This window comes from Nothobranchius furzeri, chromosome 5, assembly GCF_043380555.1.
Source record: "Nothobranchius furzeri strain GRZ-AD chromosome 5, NfurGRZ-RIMD1, whole genome shotgun sequence".
Classification (NCBI taxonomy): Eukaryota; Metazoa; Chordata; class Actinopteri; order Cyprinodontiformes; family Nothobranchiidae; genus Nothobranchius; species Nothobranchius furzeri.
This window is the reverse complement of record NC_091745.1, coordinates 41,926,978-41,941,582: the sequence shown is the minus strand read 5'-3', so window position 1 is coordinate 41,941,582 and position 14,605 is coordinate 41,926,978. Positions and strand designations below refer to the sequence as shown.

At 43.4% G+C, this 14,605-nt stretch overlaps 1 protein-coding gene across 2 annotated transcripts in view; it reads left to right on the top strand.

Moving 5' to 3' along the window:
* Window positions 1-604: 604 nt before the first annotated feature.
* The window catches only part of LOC107378724 (F-actin-uncapping protein LRRC16A), a 70,764-nt gene continuing 56,763 nt past the window's right edge, over window positions 605-14,605 (top strand). For both annotated transcript variants that reach the window (XM_015949084.3, XM_054740426.2), the window contains exons 1-2: window positions 605-803; window positions 10,262-10,359. In XM_015949084.3, coding sequence (XP_015804570.3) covers window positions 764-803; window positions 10,262-10,359 — 138 coding nt within the window. In that variant the 5' untranslated portion in view covers window positions 605-763. The remainder of the gene's footprint in view (window positions 804-10,261; window positions 10,360-14,605) is intronic.

Sequence of the window (14,605 nt, the reverse complement as noted above, 5' to 3'; positions counted from 1 at the left end):
GTGAATACTATAGAGTGCGTCAGAGTGTGTATAGTAAAGTGAATACTGTAGAATGTGTATCAGAGTGTGTATAGTAAAGTGAATACTGTAGAATGTCTATCAGAGTGTTTATAGTAAAGTGAATACTATATATTGTGTATTGTGTGTATTATTAAGTTGAGTTGTATTCAGTTCTAGGTAATAGTAGCCTGCCATACCCCAGTTTAACGACTAGAGGTCTCTGTTTCCTCGTTGGTTTCCTCCCAGCCTGCTCATTAGTATCCGTCTGTCACTACCACCGCCACCGCCTCCTCCTGCCACGCCACGACGCCCAGGCATCGCATCGGTTCCCCGGCTGTGGCATCACCGCGCGGGGAGGGGCTCCGCTCCCTACTGTAATACCGACCGCTTTACGGTGGGACGGAAGCCACGGAGCGGAGGGAGGATGCCCGTTATTTCCGTTCTTTTCTTCATTTGACTCAATTTCAGCGAACTTCCAGCTTCTGTTTCATGCCTCAGCCTCCCTTTAAAGCCCCAGAACCCTGCTGCGTTTCACCCGAACCGAGATGCGTCCTGATACGCACGGAGACATTGTCCGGACCCCGCGGGGGGAGGAGAAGGAGGAGGAGGAGAGGAGCATGTAACCGGGAGAAACGCACCGGCGGCGGCGGCGGCACCACCTGTCACCGCCTCTTATGTCGTTATCCTGCTCTGATTTAGCCCTTCCCTGATGTGTTGACGGAGTTTGTATTTTGTCGCAGTTTTGGATCTTATCTTCGGCAAAATGAGCGAAGAAGCGTCCCAGGTTCCCAAAGAGCTGCTGGGTAAGATCAGAGCCACGCGTCCCGGCCGGCGTGCTGCTTCCACCAGCTTCATTTCATCTGTGGAAAAACATCCATGGATTTATTCTGGTGTTTTATAAAATAGATTATTGTTATATTTAAACTCGTTCTCGCAAGTTTCCTTTTTGTAACCTAAACATTTTAGGATTTTAGGGGAACAGCTGAGGAGAATGAAGCTGCTCACATAGTGCGGACTTTGTTTAGGGTTAGGGTTAGATAAGTGGTTTATGTGTGACTGTCAGGACTATTTTCCCCCCAGAAACCCAGGATCTGCATGTTCTCATTGGCAGGCTTCTTATTCCATTACCGTGTTTCTGCTTCTGAGTCGCGCAGCTGTGGCTTTATTTAGGAAAGTAAATCAGTGACTGAAAACGTCAGTGTCACGTTGGCCAAAGCTGTCTCTCTTTATGTGGCACAGGCCAGGAGACAGGCCACTCAGGTTTGTCACAAAACAATGGTTGGTTATAGACCGATCAGGTGAGAAATGAATCAACCCCCCTTTCGTTTTTCTCCTGATGGTTGCGATGCGATTCCACTCAGAGCTGAGTAAGTTTCATTATAAGACAAAACATGCATGGTTTCCGATCATGTGGTGGTCAGTTTGAGATTTTACCTCTTTTAGACTCGCACAAAGAACATATGAAGCACATGTGACGAGACTGAGGTGATCATTGAAGTGAAACACGGTGGTGAATGTCCAGATGCAATCACCAGCCACTTTTATTAGGTACACCTAGCTAGTACTGCTGGGTCAGACACCCTTTTGTCTTCATAGTTCCACTGCATCCTGAAAGTTCTGGACTGGACTGCGATGTGGCGACTGGAGTCCAGGGAACACATGGTCATATAGGAACCAGTTAGATGATCTGATCTCTGTGAAATTGTGTCATCCTGCTGGAAGTGTCATCAGAAGGCGGGTCCATGTGGTCATAAAGGGATGGTCATGATCATCAACAATACTCAGTGAGGCTTGGGTGGTATAAGGGACACCTAAACCACTACAGCAGCAGCAGCCTGAAGCGTTGATACAAGGCAGGACGGATCCATGATTTCATATTGGTGCCACTATAATCTGACCCGACCATCTGCATGGTGCAGATCCAGACTCGGGATCAGGAAAGGTTTTTCCTGTTTCATCTGGTGAATTAGAACGTCCGTTTCTTATTCTTCGCTGGCAGGAGAGACACTTGGTGTGGTCTTCTGCTGCTGGAGTCCATCTGCTCCATGCTGGGTTCAGAGATGCTGTTCTGCAGACCTACGCTGCTGTTGTTGTCATATCATCTAGAACCGGTCTGACCAGTCTCCTTTGACCTCTCCACTTCTAGACTCATAATGCAGAGCTGCTTCCATGTGATTGGCTATTTTTGTTAACCAGTTGAATAGATGTGGCTAATAAAGTGGACAGTGGTTTAATATGGTCAATCCATTGGTTGCTTGTGTTGAATGTAAGCATCTCGTCCCACTGGGTTCTTTCCCAGTGCTTGTTGCCTTGCTGGACCAGTTCTACACACTTAACATAAGACATCGAGTACATCTTGAGCTATTGTCTGGAGAAGTAAAGCCAGCCATTGTTGGGCACATTTGCTGCTGCATGTGATTCTGCATCATGTATGATTCCACTTGGCATTCAGCACGTAGGGGAAATGCCATCACGATGGCACCGACACAACTAAATCTGTCTCTGACCGCTAAGAGCTTAGTTTGAGATTTTCCTCTCATACACTGATGAGCAGCATTTTATTGTTTACCTCATAAGAGCCTCCATTCGACCGAAGGAGAGTGTTTAAGCATCAGGAGCTCGGTAACTTGGTGCACACTCTAAATGAGAAACAAGTCAAACTATTTTTGGTCTCTGGAAAACAATTTTTTTAAGATGAGAGAAATAAGAATGGGGGCTCGGGTCAACAGACAGGGAAAGCTGCACACTTGAATGGTTTACAGCTTCATGCTGCGTTCGAGAAAACGGGGATTCAGTTGCATCGTCTGAACAGTGATGAAACAGTTTTATCTCCGTGTGCAGAGCCTTTTCTACATGCCTTTCCCTCAGGGTGGTGCATCTGCGTATGCCTGCCTGAAAGCAGGCTTCTGCTGTGAGAGATACGTGCTGAAGTAACAGCATCAGAAGAAAATGTATGGCGTTTAAAGCGTGCCACAACCCCTGCACGCGCATTGGGTCCACAGCGTGCGCGTGAACGGGACTCGCGAGCGAAAATATACATGGCGAGAGGTCATTTGTGCACTGAGAGGGAGCAAACTGTGTCTGTGAGCGCACAAGGATGTGCACAAGTGACAAACCTGCGTGCGCGCGTTGCCAACGAGCACACGGCAGAGGAAAACGTGCGCGCGCGGCAGCCTCTCTGCGCGCTCGGCAGCCTCTGCGCGCTCGGTTTCTAATTCCGCTCGCTCGGCTGTGAGGGCTTTTGGCACTCTGGAGGCGTGGCCTGTGGCAGATCTTCCCTGTCCTCTGATTGGTTAGTTTACCCCGCACTTTACTCTCTACCTATCTATATAAAAAAAATCTGAGATTCAGCAGTTGCTGTCATAGCTCAGCTGGGAGAGCGGGTGACTCTCACTCTGGAGGATCCAGGTTCGAGTCCGGCCAAGTAACATAGAGTTGATGTCATATTATTCTTTCCTAATTCCTGTGATATTATTTTACAGTTGTGACCGTTCAACTGTCATTAAATGTCCGAATGTTTGCTGGGCAGTATTTTAAAAAGTGCACATAAGCTAGATGGTTTTTACCAGGTAAAAATAGACTTGTGGGTGTAGGTATGTTCAACTTTAAAAAGTTCTTGCCTCATTAATGTATTGTTTATTTTTTTCAGCATTTAATTGACAAATTATCCTTTCAAATAATTAATTGATGAGTTACATAATTGTCCATTTAGAATTGTTGAATGGACTGAGTCAAGTTTGGTGCACTTTATATATTTCAAAACATGTTTTTTTATTTTAATTATGCATATAAATAATTTTAATGTTAATTTATTGAAATATTTCAATTTTTTCATTACCTCACCCTTGTTTTGACAAAAACAAGACCTTGCTGGATAATATCACGGAGAAACTATTTGTTCACAGTACTTGGCTCAGTGAGGATCTGTATACCAAAGGAGGAGATACTCAGAAATCTGTCTGCAGATTGTTACAACCCAGACTGGAAGTGGTGGGCTGTAATAAGAAAGGAGACCAAACAGAGGAGTGTGGGGTTCAACAACTGATTTATTTAACCAAAGTAAGGATTTACTAAAGCAAGTTAGTGAACAGAAAATGGCCAGTGAGGACTCTCCACCACACAGGAGAGACCCAGTGAAAGCAGAAAAACAGTAGGCTTTGTAGGCAGCACCACACCCTGAGCCCAGGTGCCTCCAAGGCTGCTTAACGAGCTGCCTACAACAGAAGAAAAACACAATTAAACACAAATGAAAACCCAGTGAGACGGTGGGGGCATCACAACACGTTCAGGACTACCCAAACACCAGTAATTCTTGACTGCACTGATCTGAGGTGTCAATGGCCATATCCCCCTCTCTTCCAGAGTCATATATTTTCCTCAAGTTCAACTGCACTCTGAAGAGGCTCATTTGGATTGTGCCACATAGGCCAGTGACCTTTGTCTCAGCACTGTATGCTGGAACTATCAGCGACCAACCTGGGAATCTGGTGTGTTGAAAATGCTACAACTAGAGATGGTCATCATGGTAGACAGGGGTTTCTTCATTGATGACATTGTGCCCTGCAAAGTGTACAGGCCAGCTTTTCTTTCTGGCAAACCTCAAATGTCTGCATGTGAAGTTATAGAAACAGAAGCCATAACATCTCTGAGTGCATGTGGAGCGCTCCATTCATCTGGTCCAAGAACACTAGGATTTTGATTGTTATTCCCCTCCTTGCATTTGTAAACAATCAGCTATATGCTGTGGTTTTTCTCCTTACCAACTTTTAAAATAGCCCACTAGTGAAGGCCTGGGCAAAGAAGCCTGATGTCTGAGAACCTCAACATATGTACGGCAACCACACTGCATATTTACACACTTTCATAAAGAAACTGCATATCAAGCTTTCATTCAGATGACCTTCAACAGTGCTGCACCCTGCAGAGGGACATCCGAGTAAAACCTTGAGATGGCCATTTTCTGTTCACTAACTTGCTTTAGTAAATCCTTACTTTGGTTAAATAAATCAGTTGTTGAACCCCCCACTCCTGTTTGGTCTCCTTTCTTATTACAGCCCACCACTTCCAGTCTGGGTTGTAACAATCTGCAGACAGATTTCTGAGTATCTCCTCCTTTGGTACACAGATCCTCACTGAGCCATGTACTGTGAACAAATAGTTTCTCTGTGATATTATCCAGCAAGGTCTTGTTTTTGTCAAAACAAGGGTGAGGTAATGAAAAATTGAAATATTTCAATAAATTAACATTAAAATTATTTATATGCATAATTAAAATAAAAAAAAACATGTTTTGAAATATATAAAGTGCACCAAACTTGACTCAGTCCATTCAACAATTCTAAATGGACAATTATTTAACTCATCAATTAATTATTTGAAAGGATAATTTGTCAATTAAATGCTGAAAAAAATAAACAATTCATTAATGAGGCAAGAACTTTTTAAAGTTGAACATACCTACACCCACAAGTCTATTTTTACCTGGTTAAAACCATCTAGCTTATGTGCACTTTTTAAAACACTGCCCAGCAAACATTCGGACGTTTAATGACAGTTGAACGGTCACAACTGTAAAATAATATCACAGGAATTAGGAAAGAATAATATGACATCAATTCTATGTTCCTTGGCCAGACTCGAACCTGGATCCTCCAGAGTGAGAGTCACCCGCTCTCCCAGCTGAGCTATGACAGCAACTGCTGAATTTCAGATTTTTTTCATATAGATAGGTAGAGAGTAAAGTGCGGGGTGAACTAACCAATCAGAGGACAGGGAAGATCTGCCACAGGCCACGCCTCCAGAGTGCCAAAAGCCCTCACAGCCGAGCGAGCGGAATTAGAAACCGAGCGCGCAGAGGCTGCCGAGCGCGCAGAGAGGCTGCCGCGCGCGCACGTTTTCCTCTGCCGTGTGCTCGTTGGCAACGCGCGCACGCAGGTTTGTCACTTGTGCACATCCTTGTGCGCTCACAGACACAGTTTGCTCCCTCTCAGTGCACAAATGACCTCTCGCCATGTATATTTTCGCTCGCGAGTCCCGTTCACGCGCGCGCTGCCATGTATATTTTCGCTCGCGAGTCCCGTTCACACGCGCGCTGTGGACCCAATGCGCGTGCACGGGTTGTGGCACGGGTCTGACGCGATAAAAATGGTTTAGAGGCGTCAAAAGAATGACATTTTATAGATGTTAGAACTGTTGCAGAAATCTCAAAACACTGTTCTTTATTGACAAGTGCACAGAAGCTCAGAATTGGACGTAATTAAGAGATTTTGTAAAGGCTCTGGGTTGAGTAAAATAGACGGTTGATAGGTTTGAGAGCTGCTTGTGTGAGCTTTAACTTTACCACTGCGCAGTGATTTCCTTCATTTCTCTGCACATACCTGAACACATTTGTCTATTTAAATCACACAGTCTCTGTTTTGATGCTGCAGAAGGAAAAGGTGCACCTTTTTTTGAAGAGTTTATTTAAAAGGCTCAAGGCTGGCAGATGAACCATTTTAGCACACTACGTAATTATTAGTTTCACTTTGATCTGACGACGGTGGGAGGAAGCCTGTAGGCGGGGATTTGTGCATGCCAGCACAGCTCCGCTCTCAGAATCCCTGTCTATGTCAGAGACGTGCGTGCACACTCCGTTGTTAGTCAGCTGGTGTATGAATGAGCAGCGTGAAGCGGCGGCTGACCCAGTTCTGCGCTTTAAGTGTGGCAGTTGACTGGGTGTTAACCATCAATCCAAACAGAAAACTCTATGCATCTGTTTTCATGCATCTTTTTCACATTATAAAGTGCAAATTTAATCACTTTTAAATAATCTGCAGGTTTTATCCAAGAACGACATCCAGACTCTGGATGGAGACTGATTGTGCGTTGGGATGGCTGAGCCAGAGTTTGTTAGCAGGAATAATCTTGTTGGACAAGATGGAAGATAAGCTGGAAAAACTGGAGAGTAGTTGGGCCGACACTTTAGTCACCCTCTAGCATCCATTAGCCTAAAACCTGATGGCAGCAGCCTTTTAACCCAGTGTAGGTTGATTACGGATAGAGCAAATGTCAGTGTTGAGGATGATCAAAAGGTTTCATCCTGCAGGATTACACTCTAGAAAGTGTGTACTGAATAAAATAACCTGATGTTTTTAATGTTTTATTGGGAAAATGACATGAGCAGGGGACAGCTGGTGGGAGGAAAGCAACTATGGGGTAACAGCAGATAGAAGAAGAAGCGTGGGGTGGGTGGGGGTGGGGGGCAGTGTGGATTAAGTGGCCTTGGAGGATTTGTTTAGACTTTTCTCAAAACCATCCTTACATAAGTTTAAATGTAACACTGGTCTTTAGTTTTAGTTTGGTCTGGTGTCATCGTTTCCGTTTACAGCATTTCCTGACTGTCTTTGGGAACGAGTAAAGGTCACTTACACCTGAAGTCAGTTTGAAAACCCTCCTGGAGGGGGACGTCGGCTGGCACACCACCTCCAAACCTTCTCCCTCTCCTGACATTATTATTTTTAAAATTTCATTAAGATAAAATGCTCTGACTAGTTTATATGGTGTGTGTGTGTGTGTGTAAAGGCTGGTTTATGCTTCTCCGTCTGCGTCAGTGCGGAGACACGCAACGCCATTATCCGTCGTTGCGTAGGGATCCGGCAGGCACGCAAGTACGTACGGAGTCGAGCCCACTTTTTTAAGCATCCGTCGAACGAGACGGAGAACGCAAGCTTGTGATTGGTCAGGACGCCGCTGTTGTTTACAGCGCCGCCATTGCAATACCTCGCGAAAAAACTCTAAAAATATGAACGTTTAATTCTCCCGTGACTGGAGGAGTGAAAAGATGCGCAGCAAGCGTTTTATTTGTGGACGGAAATGACAGGAAACGTGGGTTTAGAGGTGGGGAGCGCTAGCCTAGTGAACTAGACCAAATTCTTGCTTTGCAAAGAATGGTCTAGGCATGCTCCATTGGAACCTCAGCAGCTCCTACCAGGACTCTGGCTAGCCAATCACAGCTCTCTAGAGGGGTTTCAAACACATAAAGAGCTGTGATTGGTCCATAATGGTGGGCCAGTCATAGTGCTCTATCTGCTTAGTGAACAAATCACAGAGCTTTATCCGCTTTGTGGGCCAATCAGGGCACTCTATATGCCTGGTGGGTGGGATGATGCAACAGAGTGAAACAAGAGTATGTCACATTCATTGTTCAGTGGAATGCGGAGGTCATTTGAAAGACAACAGTAGAACCCGCCCCACAACCAAGAGCCGTCAATGGAGCATGGCCAGACTAAATAATACATTTATTTAGTCTGGCTTGCCAGGCTAGGGGAGCGCATGAAGCGGTGGGAGAATGAGAGACAAATATGTCCATATTAAAATTCTCTTATATACACAAAAAACACAATATAAACACACTATCTTGGACCGATACATGACAGGATACCACAGAACAGTGCTACGCCCTCTGTTGTCCTGCCGGGCAATTGCTTTCTCCAGGAGATGGAGAAGTAAAAGAGCAAAACGCTTCCGTCAATCCGTGCGTGTCTGTCCCTTGCGGAGCTGACGGAGAAGCATAAACCAGGCTTAAGTGCGTGCGTGCGCGCGTACCTCCCCAGTAAGTCATGACAGATGGCTGCTCACACTGAACCAGGAGCTGCTGGAGGATTCTTCCTATTAAAGGGGAGTTTTCCTCTCCACTGTTGCTACATGCTTGTTTAGTATGAGGATTGCCGTAAACCAGGGGTCCTCATCTAAATTTGTTCAAGGACTGGAGTTTTTTTCCATCTGACACAGTGAGGGTCAGCTGCTCTTCTAAAACAAGTTCAAGTGTTATTGTATCTTAATTTATTAATATTTAAAATGGCTTTGTTTCCCATCTAAACGGCTTTGATTGTAGTTGTAATGGGTTTGAAGAACGTAAACAATGATTGATATTTGGGATATGAACTATGCTGCTTAACTTCAAAGTCCCAAAGTGTTGGGGGAGGGGGGGGGGGGAGGTGAAAGGGCCTGCGGGCCACCAGTTGAAGTTTACTGCTGTAAATTCTCTAACACAACAAGTCAGTGACTTGATGCAGTCTGCTGGGTTTTCGTACATAGGGATCTTAACTAACTAGCATAATGAACTGAGCTCAATGCGCTGATGAGTCGGTTTGAATGGGAATGATAACATTGTAAAAAGCCAAGAGACGACTGGTATGGATTCGGCTCTTTGTGAACTCACTAGTGACAGTTTTCATGCGTCCACATTTTGGCAAATCCAACACTGAACCAGTTTCACGAAACTTAGCAAGCAGTTTGCTAACTGTACCATGGGAGATGGGTGGTCTCGTAGGGTGTCTTGCATTGAAATCTGCTGCAATGACCCGTTCACCAGACATTCACACAATTTTGATCCGCTCCTCACGTGATTAACCTCTTCGACATGTCGATGGCTGTGAACAGAGAGAAACTTGTAAATAACTCATGAAAGAATAACGACTTCTCAGTAAAACGTTTAATAGTTTACTCTGTGGTTGGCTGCACTAAGAGACGTCATTAGATGCAACGTCGCATTTATACCTTATTGAAATCAAACAAATTTACTTGAAATTTGGATTTAAAATGTATGAAGAGTTAGTTACTGGTAGATCTGAGCAAATACTGGTTGTTAGCATTAGCAAGATGGCCAGCTTCAAAATGGCCACCACGGTCACCACCCATCTTGGAAAGTTTGCCCCCTCACATATGCTAATGTGCCACAAACAGGACGTTAATGTCACCAACCATTCTCATTTTATTGAGGTGTATCCATAGAAATGGCCCACCCTGTAGAAATATTTCAGCATAAAGATACTATAATTGAAGTGAAAAAACTTTTTGGGTACTTGTATTTACTAGAAAATGGTTGTAACCTCCCTCAAATGTAGAAAATGGCCTGTACTCTCAGAAGGAGGATTTTTGAAGGATTGAAGCCTTTTTCACGTGGTCCATAAAAATTGGATTTGGTAAATTTTTCATCAAGTACTTATGTTTTTTTCTAATTAGCAGAAATAGAAACCCGTTTGCCCCTGTGGCAGGAGCACACTTATCTGTGTCAGCTGAACGAAGCAAAGCAGAAATGAATATTTATGTCATTTATACATCCACTTTCCCCTCAGCTGGGCCTCTGCAGTTTCCCCCTCTTTCCTTTCTCCTCCTCCTCTTCAATATCAAAAGGAATTGTAGGCTTTGAGACTACGAAATGTCAGATTTTCCACTCGAGTCTGAATCTCTCCTCGTTTTATCTTTCCTCTGCTGTCTGTAGAGAGTGTGAGGGATGCGGTGGGGAGGAAGGTGAAGTTGTCACTGAGGAAAAGAGTCAAACTGGAGATCAAAGGAGACAAGATGGAGAACAGAGTCCTGGTGAGTCAACAGTCACTGTGTGTCTTCTTTTCTACGACTTGTCTATCTTTTCCTGAGATGTATAGCTTTTCCTGAAGATCACAAGTCTGCTTTTCTCAAGTTCTGAGAAGCAGTTCTCACCAGAAAATATGAAACTTATGTTGTCTTTCCAAGTGAAAATGTGTCTGTAAGTGTCATTCATGATCACAACTCTGTATGAAAACTCTTCAGAGCAGGTGGAAACTGCAGCCTTAAAGTAAATCCACCAGCTGCTAAATAATGAATACCGGCTAGACTATTAAAATTGCATATCTGGGAGGAAGAAGGGTGATGAGATGAAGTTCTCATTTCACCTCAGTGTCTGAGTCGGGTCAATAAGGTTGTATCAGAAAGCTTTTAGCTGCCAGTGATTTTGACTGTAGTTTGTGTGACTCCATGGAATCAACATAAGCTCTCTAGTTTTACAACCCACGGTGGAGGTTTTTAGCTTTACTGCTCTGCAGGAAGAACAAGAAAAGACTAGCTCACCCAAGCTTTCTCCTTTACATATTTAGACCAGTGAGTGTCTAAATAATGGTGCCATCCGGTGTAGGTTTCAGAAGAGATTAATTTAATGACTCCACCAGCGCCATCTTGGCTATGCCACCACATGCCCCCCACCCCCCACCCCCTTCCTCCAAAGTCAATTTTTGTCCCCTGCACTTTTTACCATCCGAAAACAAAATTACTCTATGTTAACACTGGCTGAGCACTTGGACCAAGCATAAACCAACCACTTGTGCTGAAGCCCGCTTCCTATTAGCTATAACATTTTTTTTTACTTACTGTAAAAGTGTCCCCCCACAGTCCTCGTGCCGGTCGCCCCCCCCCCCCCCCCCCCCACACACACACTTCTAAAGTCGAAACTACGTGCACTGAGCCAATGTAGCATCAAGCTAACCAAAGCTAAAGGTGGTTGACGGGTGCTTTTAGCTGGAAAACCGAAGTTGAGCAACTCTGCTTCCCTCTGCCTTTCCTGGAGGTAAGCCGCTAATGCTAGTGCTGGCAGTAGCACTGATGGCTCATCTACTACCAGTCAGTTAAAATTACGCCACTCTAGCTATTTGTCAAGCTTTAATTACTTCTAAATGAATGAGTTACAAAAAATGAACTCCCCTCAGAGTTGTCATGACTGTAAACCAGACCTATTACAGGCACACTTGGCAGTTTAGGCTTGCTTTTAGCACCCCCTGGTGTCCGTTTAGTAGAACCAAAAGCAAAACTTACCTCCTCACTGTGCATTCATTTTTTAACACCTTAATCTAACTGCTGGAATGTCTCCCAGCCTTCCTTGATGTCTACATGAGTGATGCATCACAAAATGAAATAAATCAGCTGTGTTCATGATCTAAAACATGCAGGAAACTTGTTGGAACAAGACCGTTTTGGTCTGCTCAAGTCTGAAGTTGCAAGTGAATATTCTGGCCTCAGGGGCAATAGGGGCTGGGTGACATTTCATTAATCCTGTAAAAGGTCATTTTTAGCACATACTGGCTCAAGAAAAAGATTTAAAATATGAAAAAGTCACCTAGTATACCTTTGAAACCTAAAATGCTTTTTGTTCTAGGCTGTAAACATGTTTATTTCTGCTGTGAAGTTGCCATTTTTAACTTGAGAGTCAATGGGAGCTTGCTCCTTTCTGGAGCCAGCCCCCTACTGGATGGGAGGTGAACTGCAGTTTTTGTCACTCTGCATTGGCTTCACTTTTGGCGTGCAGATCATCTCTGTGGATTTGGACAAATAATAATAAATCTATAACGACACAATTCATTTTGACTATAAAAAGTAATACACTTTAGAGCAGCGGTTTCCAAAGTTGGGCTGAGGACACTAATGAGGGTCACCAAGAGCAACACGGGAGTCTTGAGATGATTTCCTGAAATTTAAATAAAATAGAAAAACAATTGCTATATTGAAGTTATATTTCTTGCATAATTGTTGCAAAAACTCAAGTCATAAATAGATATACGTGAACATGGGATGAAGCATTCTTTATGCCCTGAATTATTTATTTTTAAGCATGCTTGTGTTTTTCATTATTTTGTGAAGACGAAACATTTGTGAACTATCGCTGCAGAGGATTGTAAAAACGGTGAACGCGATCTGCCAGCGCACAATCTGAGCTCGGTAAATGATCTCTGAGTGGCCGAGGTGGCAGGGTGTGGGTTAAGAGGAGGATATACAGGAAAATTCAGTTGTAAGCATTTTTTTTATTACTCTTTTAATTTTGAGCTACAACGGATTATTTACCTAAAAAGTTACGAATTAGAGAATAATGTATTTTCCTGAGCTAATCAACTCATGTAGGGCGGTTGGTCTGAACTGTGAGCCAGATAAGATTCTACCCAACAAATGTTTACATTTCAAACAAACAACAAGTTGAATAAAGCCAAACTTTCGCCCGTTGGATTATAGGAGTTTTGCTAATTAACCATTTACCAAACCTTGTCATTTGTGTTTTATTTGTATATGACTGCATATTTTTGCAAACTTTAAGGCTGAATGTGTGATTGCTAAACATTTCCAAGTTAACTTGACTTCTGCAAATCTTCCTAAGACCCTCCACCTGGTTTTCATGAAGGCCCATGGGACCCTGATCCTTATTCATCGGTCCTTAATTGCACGACTCATGCACCGGTGAGATCAAGCCACTCAATACATTTTGCTGTCCTTTCTAATCTGTATTTTGCCACACATTGAGCCCCTGTGTAATTATTGCATTCAGCATTGGCTTAAGAACTACAAACAGAATTAAATTAATATTTTAATAAAGTAGTTTTAAATATATTTTCTTTATTCTTACTAACAGCAGCCAAGTTTCACCAAAATTGTGCAGATCTGCTTTCCTTTTGTCTCGGGAATCTGGGCTACTCTGGGAATGAAGTGGGTCTTGATTTAAAGGTGTTTTGTTGGATTTAGAGGTCAGATTTTGACTCTAAACTTTTGTGGTGAACAGTTGTCCTTACCAAATGTTACCAACTCTGCATCTGTTCGACATCCCAGCTGAACGTGGAGATCCTTCTACCGTCGTAGAGCAGCTCCAAGGTACATTCTTGGTCGGTCTTTGGCGCTTTTCTTCAAGTTTAGTCCGTGGGGTTTTCATTAATTTGTCTGTCTTCAAGTAAAATCAATAGTTTTCCCTTTCTTCTTCTAGCAGCTGTGAGGCGTTTGTAACTGCTCCATCATCAGCTGTATCTTTGTGAACAGCTTAACACCACCACTCACTCCCGGTCTGTGACTGACATCTGTACATAATCGGATGTCTGACGCTATTGGCTAATGCTGAGTGCTGGTCAAGTAAATTTCCGTTGGATTCTATGGGACAGGAGAAGGGCTTAGCAAAAAACTGACATATTGCCTGCATTATCTCACAGAACAGGATTATGGATTTCTAAAGGAAAATCACATCTGAAACAGGGAGATTTTTCCTTTAAATGCAGATTATTTAGCAAATACACCCACAACATCATCATTTTAATAATTTGGTGGTTCTCCTTGTAGGAATAAACATGGTTTGGTCATAGCAGCAGCGTTGTGTTGTGGGAGCGGGACACAGCAGCACATTCCCACTAAACAATGTAAAGATGTAGGAGTGACGACTGGGAAGTGAGGAATTCCAGTGGAGCATGAGTGTGAGGCCCAGTGCAGGAATTTGTGTCAGTGCTCTGCTTGACTGAACTGAACAAACAAACCAACTGTTTGTTGTTGCAGAAAAGGCCGAGTTTGAAGGGCCAATTATGGAGGAAGTGGCTGAGAGAGAAAGCAAACGTATCACGGAGCCGTAACCTTCATCTAAGACACGATGAAAGAGCAATGCACTATTCACTGATGGTTTGGAGATCGCGTGTTGGGATCAACGTTTCTAGAATGTCTCATAAGTTTTCAAACATGTTGCAGCGACATGTTTAAACATCACTTCACTGAGTTTACTCTTAGCTGAACAATTGCAGATCCTATCAATGTTAAACTACGTGGTCACGACAAAGAAATGACACCAATGATAAAAATACATCAGTTTAAGCGTGTCCTGTTCTATATAAGTCACAAGTTTACAATAAGCAAAATATTCAAGTACATTTATCCGCATGCTTACATTTGGTCTATTTGGACATTAGATCTTCTTGGTCTCTCTCCTCTAAAGAAGAAAATCAGTCTCAGTGTGAAGATGGACTCAAATCCTGTACAGTTTCCTTTGATGTAACCGCCAGGTTCATCATTGGGATCAGAG